General features: G+C 31.8%; 1 protein-coding gene across 1 annotated transcript in view; it reads right to left on the minus strand.

Annotated features, from left to right (window-relative positions):
- Positions 1-7,500, minus strand: part of LOC125039360 (neurofibromin-like) — an 88,857-nt gene that overhangs the window by 56,453 nt on the left and 24,904 nt on the right. Inside the window, exons 3-10 of the mRNA XM_047633200.1 lie at positions 7,204-7,360; positions 6,878-6,989; positions 6,481-6,590; positions 5,905-6,023; positions 5,605-5,733; positions 4,100-4,342; positions 3,624-3,814; positions 3,248-3,392 (exon numbers count right to left, since the gene is read on the minus strand). Coding sequence (XP_047489156.1) covers positions 3,248-3,392; positions 3,624-3,814; positions 4,100-4,342; positions 5,605-5,733; positions 5,905-6,023; positions 6,481-6,590; positions 6,878-6,989; positions 7,204-7,360 — 1,206 coding nt within the window. The remainder of the gene's footprint in view (positions 1-3,247; positions 3,393-3,623; positions 3,815-4,099; positions 4,343-5,604; positions 5,734-5,904; positions 6,024-6,480; positions 6,591-6,877; positions 6,990-7,203; positions 7,361-7,500) is intronic.

A 7,500-nucleotide genomic window follows, 5' to 3' on the forward strand; every position in this document is an offset into this window, starting at 1 on the left:
AACAAGACCAGTTATAGTTACAGATATCTGTTGTAATTTGTAGATAATATGAGTATCATCAAGAAGTATGACAGCCTTAAACTTCTATAAATGATGTGAATTTCTTAAAGGATTCACCATTACATTTTTTTTCCCACAGTGCAAAAGCATGTTCCTCATTCTTTAGTGAACATCTAAATATACTTAGGTAAAAATACTAATCTTTATCAGCTTGCTTTACAGATTCAGTAAGGTAGACTTTATGTTCTTGTTTTCAAATATATAGCACAAAGACAAAAGAAAGTTACCTAGACCATTTAGCATAGTATTCATGTAAAAGAAACAACTAAAAAGATTTTCCACTGAAATGTTTCTATTATTACTTTCACATGGGAGGAGAATATATATCAATAAGTTCTCTTAATCAATTAACCAAATATCTTTAAAAAAAAAACATCTTTAACAAAGGAGGAAGTCTATAACTAAGGAAAATAAGAGATATAACTCAAGTTATAGACAAAATTCTGCTGCCAAACACACATTTTAGGCATATTCAGAAGTATTTAAATACTAAACAAAGGGAAACACACACACACACACACACACACACACACACACACACACACACACACACACACACACACACACACACACACACACACACACACACACTCACTTTTCCTATTTTATACATATATAAATATGTGTGTGTGTGTGTGTGTGTGTGTGTGTGTGTGTGTGTGTGTGTGTGTGTGTGTGTGTGTGTGTGTGTGTGTGTGTGTGTGTGTGTGTGTACACATTAATATACATACATACATACATACATACATACATATCCATATAAAATAAACACTAATATAAGGACAGGAAGGTGAGTGGTATCAATGGAAATGAGACTAGGCAACTCTACAACACTGAGATCAAACAAAATGTCTACAAACAAGAATATTTTTACCTGACACAACTGGTAAGATAAGGGAGAAAATGAGACAAGTTATATTGGTAATGAATATGAATAAGAATTTGGTTAAATTTATGATACACATGTTAAGGAGGGAAGTATTTATGTTTACAGTTTTACATATTCTGAACTATTTTTTCTTACTTCACCTCTGACATGAATTATAAGAATAAATGAATTTCCTGAATGATATAAACATGAACTTTTACTCACACACACACATGCACATCAGACCACATGCAAGCACACACACACATACAGATAGAGAGAGAAGAGACAAGAGGACAGGTGATGCAAGGAGGGGAGAGAAAGAGGCAGAAAGAGACAAAGAATAAAACATAAAAGGACACAAGCAATCACAGACATATACATACACTGATGAGAGAAGCGAATAAGAAAAAATAAATAAATAAAGAGAGAAGTGAGTTCATTAATAGATAAAACTTTTCAACTTAAGATAAATGACAGCGAGACAGAAAGACAGAGCAAGAGAGAAAGACAGAAATGATGGAAAACTTTCCTACTTCTACATCTCTAATAAAATTCCAGAAATCAGTGTCATTTCACCTATTAATCACCAACATCGAATTTCATCTGCAGCCAATATCAATCCATTCATTAACATATGCCAAAAGAATTATGTAAAAAAGATATTTTTACAAAAGTATATTTGATAATATAAAATAATATATACTGAAAGCATATATATATATATATATATATATATATATATATATATATATATATATATATATACACACACACACACACACACACACACACACATATATATATATATATATACATATATATATATATATATATATATATATATATATATATATATATATATATATAATTTATAATTGAAGTATTCAGATTCTGCTATCCTACAAGACTTGGACTTTTCAGGGATAATTAGCATGTTTTACCAAGTGTTTCAGTTTACTCTTCATCTACTTTCACTCTACCACTTTCAGTATCAAGCTCTAACCCCTGAACTGCAGATGACATATTGAATACTCCTCTCCTAGGAGGTAAAAACCATGAACAAAAATTGTGTTACAAAAGAAAGAAAGAAAGAAAGATATCTTTACACAAATACATGACAAAATTTCCAACAATAACAATTAGATTGTTTCAAAGTTAACAATTTCCCCAATAACCCTGATGAAAACACAGAAAATGGGCATTTAAGCCTTTAATCTTTCTGAATCTGAATGGGTACTGGTAGTGGAAGGATGATGTGGCACCCAAAAGCATAAAGTCAGACCAAAACATTCAAAAGATGAGTCAGAATCAAATACAAATCTGTTTTACAAGAGATAACTTTTAGACTACTGAACTGAAATCTCATGAGGCTTGTTGCAGTTTAGGGGTTAAGAACTCTTGCCGACTTTAAACTCTTGCAGCCACTGACCATGACAATTCCTACTGGTCATAATGTTTTACTTTTATATACCAAATTTAGGACATATTTTTCAGGTATTCTATAGTCATTTTAAAATTCCTTCGAAGAGTTTAACCCAAAGCCGACAGACATGTCATGTACATACATGCCATGCCCACTGTGAGTTTACTTCATCAATATTTTTACACACAGATGACTCCACTTGTACTAAGTCACCAATGAGCTAATTACGAGTACTACCTGTCTTACCTGTTTACCCTTTTCCAAAATTTTCAGAAATATTTTATGTTATCTTATATTGCTGTTACTAACATCAGTAACATTATAGTAATCATGTCTATAGTAAAAACAACACCATCAATAACATTATAGTAATCATGTCTATGGTAAAAACAACATCATCAATAACATTATAGTAATCATGTGTATGATAAAAATCAATATCGATATTGATAGTATCATTTAAAAAATGCATTTTCTTTGCGAATTCAAAGAAAGGTGAAATCATGTATGGTCATAAGGTCTAACTGACTCCATGGCTAAGCACTTGTGATGTCATCTATGTGCTGAGACATTTCACAAATTCTAAAACGAGCACAGCATTTTTCTGGCAGCATTGGGTTAACTTGGATGATGCTCAAAGACTGAATGACAGAATGCCCTCAGATAATAGGAGAATAAATATATTGTAAATAAATTCCTTGAGATTCCAACTTAAAATTTCTACATTAGATAAAATGAAAACATCTATCTTTGGCCTGCTTTCTCCTAAAGAAATATTACAAAATTTGTATTCCTATTCATGATCTCAAAGGACTAACAAAAGATCTTTATATTCAAGTATTCAACAAATCCATAGAGATATAGATAAAAAGAAAATAAAGCCTTGAACTTACATGAATCATCCTTAGAGGAGTGTGAGAGATGCAACCTTGTGTGACCTTGTTCAGAGTATCAGTGAACATTGACCTCAGCTCACTCGACTTGTTATATACAATGTCAATTTGTGGCCACCAAGGCAGTCTTGGTTGTGTGATTATTCTGTAAGGTAAAGCAGTGCCACTATCAAGCAAGAGAATGCAATGTATTTAAAGAAATGGGTTCTTTGCCCATGTTTCTGTTACAACCAATAAGCAAATGTTCCAAGCAAAGAGAAACTATACACACACTTAACATATAATTTTGCCTCAATAGGCACCCTTTCTTCTAATTTCTCCCCCTTTCTTTTAGTATAAAGAAAAAAAAAAAAAAAAAAAAAAAAAAAAGTCTTACCTGTAAAGAGAGCTGACCAACACAAAATGGTAAGTTGACTGGGAATTTGGATTAAGGCAGACTTTGAGAGCCTCGTTGTTGTGTGGGAGGATGCGGAACAGGGACACAAAACAGTCGATCATTAAATCTACATCTTGGCAAATGTATGCTTGGCCACGGGAGAATGGTTTCACAACGTTGAAGAGCAAATTCTGGAAGGAGAGGTTCCATTTAATAGCACAAATTCACTCATTTGAGTTTTGTCTTTATAGTCATTTTATATTCATTTTAAATATCCTGTTGGTTTATTACTCTTAAGACCAACAATTTTGAAAAATATAAACTTCACATCACTTGTCGAACAGATTTTTATAAATAACTGCAAAAATAAAATACGGAGTTGTTCACATTCACTTGAAGTGACTTTTCCTACATACCATACATACAATTAAAAATTCCTGATTAACTCTACACACTACACACACACACATCCTCACCTTAAGTTCACTAATCACACTTTGCACTAATACAAAAACAACATTGTTTGAATCGTTGATATTAATATAAGTTGCAATCTTGCACAGCTTTACACAGGTGACAGCTGCTGCTTCAGTTAGATGTCTACTTATGTTGTGAGGCACCAAAGCCTTTTTCAACTGGTCAATGAACTGCTTCTTTTTGAAATGCCTCTGCGAACATGGAGCACCAGCATCTGCATTCACTATTTCTTCTAAAACTTTCTGTTAAGAGAAAGAGAGAGAGAGAAAAAAATTTATACTTGGTTTGTAAATGGTAGTATACTATCTATTAATTGTTTTTACATATAGATGGTTACACTTGTACTAAATCACCAATGAGCCAATTATGAATACTGCCTGTCTTGCCCGTTTACCCTTTTCCTTGATTTACGAAAATATTTTTTGTTATCTTATTTTGCTGTTACTAATGTTTATAACATTACAGTAATTATAATGTCTATAATAAAACTAACACCGTCGATATTCATAGCATTAGTAAAAAAATATTTTTTTCCTGCCAATTCAAGGAAAGGTGAAATTAAGTAAGGTCACAAGGTCTATTAATTGACTCCTTTGTGGCTAAGCACTAACAGAGCCATCTATGTGGAAAAAAAAAAAAAAAAAGAGAGCACAGCATTTCCCCCAGCAGCATGTGGTTAAATCTCCACTCAGTAGACTTTGTCTGACTTCCTTCCTAAGTACCCCATCCAACTTTTTAATGAAAAAATTTACTTTGAGTGATATTTACAAATCCAGAAGTCTCTACATCACTAAAGTATCATCACAAAGTTTCGAAGTCATAACCTAAATGTAAACAAGGCATGATGAATCAAATCTAAAAATGTCCATCAAAAGTTGTGTTCCTCTGTTGTTACTTATTTCCCTTTAGCAAACTTCTATGCATTACTAATATCTTCTTATACATGAATGAATACCTTACCTAACAAAAGATTATCAATATCCCTCATCCATTCAAAAGAAAGTACATATGCATATTCAGCCATTATACTGAGTACTTTCCATCCTCTAATGCAACTCAGTGACCAGTGAACCATATAAATTAGGAGCCAATATAATTCATCTCCCAGGAGTTATGACCCTCTTGGACCTTGTCTTTCCCTCAGAGGGAACAGAGATCCAAGGAGGACCTGGCAATTTTTTTTTCCTAATGGGATTAGTGAAGTAAATGCTATGGATATACCACAAGAGCAAATCCTTAATATCTTTGTTTTGTAAAATTATTTGCTTCATTGGAAAATTCCTTGAAATAGTTAAAGAGTAATTAAAATCAGGATTAACAATAACAAGTAATTGTTAGTATCTACATGTCTAAAAGAAAATGATTGAAAATTTCTCAGATCTTAATTCAACAATTATCAACAAAAGATACATTCTTGCTGAGATATGCTGATACCTTTACTTTAATTACATAATCCTTTTCTTTGTGTATTCATAAACATCAAATAGAAAGGCAAAACACTTACAGGTGAGAGAACTAACAACATAATTTGCAAGGGCCAAACAGCAGCTCTTCTTTTATTGTTTTCTGTAAAGCTGTCCAGATGTTCAAACATAATCTCACAACACTTCGCTAAATCTTCATTCCGTCGTTTCTGAAAGGACAAGTCACATTATACAGGGACTTCATAAAATGCTTTAGATATTCTCCATCAAGCAACATCCTTTTCCAATAATAGGCACATAAAATAAGGAAATTTCATATATGTATCAAAAAAACTATTTCAAAAAAAGAAAGACAGAAAAAAAGAAAAGAAAAAACATACCTGCAGATCAGCAAACTCATTTGGGTATGTATCCATCCAATTCCATATCGCTTTTTCCAATGAGTTCATAAGCACTATTTGAGCATTCTTCCGTAAACTTCGAAATTTCTGAATGGTTTCTGTAACGTAAGGGAATTCATGAAAGGTTTTCCATCAAAAGAGTCTAATCTAAAACCATAAAGTTAAAAATATAAATTCTTGATAATGAATTAATTAATTTGCACTTGTTTTGAAAGCAATAAATTTATTTGGCAACTGAATCTTAGGTAATAAAAAGGTATAAAAAAGAAAGAAAAAAGAAACAAAGCATAATGCACTGTAATTCAATATAATTATGGTAAAGTTCTTAAATAACTTGAGTGTCTATAAACTCACCAACTTTGAATTAATGCAACATATAATATGAGCTTAAAAAGCCAAAAAAAAATGAAAAAAGGAACTCTATTATCAGCTTGCCTACACTACAAGATAAAAAGTAACTAGAAGAAAGAAAAATAAAAAAATATGCACATTTATCAAACAGTAATATTTTCAGTACCATAAGAAATCAATTTAAAAGCTATGAGAAATTTTTACCATTTAGAAGCTTGATGAGTCTGTTTACATCAACATTAATGTGCTGTATTAACTCAATATCACTATAATCCGGATTTTCTTCTGTACTACTTGTACTTAGTTCTTGTAATCTGAAAAAATTAAAACTACAATTAGGGCTACATACATTCTTTTTTTTTTTTTTTTTTTTTTTTTAGCTTACCTCTAATACATGTACAATTCACCTAGCAGTTTATATACATCATAATAGATGTACCTATTTGCTATAATTAAATACGGTTTTACTTCTATTCATATGAACTAAATCTTATACCGGGAGACCAAATTCAAAAATTTCAATAGCATTTTAGAGGAATTTTCTACAGGACTAGGATTAGAGCCCATGGTTCTAACAGAGATTATCGGTAGTTGACCTTACCTCACAGATATTCGATTGAAAACAGCATTGAAGTTGTTGAGGCTTAGAGCAAACAGCACTTTAGATGCCAAATTCTTTAGCTGAACTACCATAGGATCATTATTTGGTAGATCTGTAAAAATAAAACATACAAAGAAGTGTGAAATCACTAATTTAATCAACCTGTATATATTTTTTCAGTATCAATATCATGGAAAAAAAAATTGCCTTTAAATGAATGGTATCACATCCTTTTTTTTTTTTCTTCTTTTGTTTTCTTTTATGGATGGAATTTTTCTCAAAACTGCTAAGCTCACTACTACTGCCACTACTCTACAAATACTTACCAATAAACTGACAAGTTTCCCTTAAGAGGAGTTTCACATTCATTGCTTCATCTCTAGTTGTATCTTTTGGCTGGGAAGACAGGCACTTCTCCAGGGTGTCTAAAACAATCAGTAGTGACTCGTAGTAGTTCTTCTCGAAGTCTGGGCCATGGGGTCGCTATTGGAAGGAAAGAGAGTCAGAACAAAACCACAAACTGAAGAAACAGTTAGAGAAACTATTTTATAGATAATATAGATCATGTATCCTCCCATGGTTTTATAACACAATACCTAGAGTAAATAAATTTAGTGATAAAA

This window comes from Penaeus chinensis, chromosome 27 (assembly GCF_019202785.1).
Source record: "Penaeus chinensis breed Huanghai No. 1 chromosome 27, ASM1920278v2, whole genome shotgun sequence".
Lineage (NCBI taxonomy): Eukaryota > Metazoa > Arthropoda > Malacostraca > Decapoda > Penaeidae > Penaeus > Penaeus chinensis.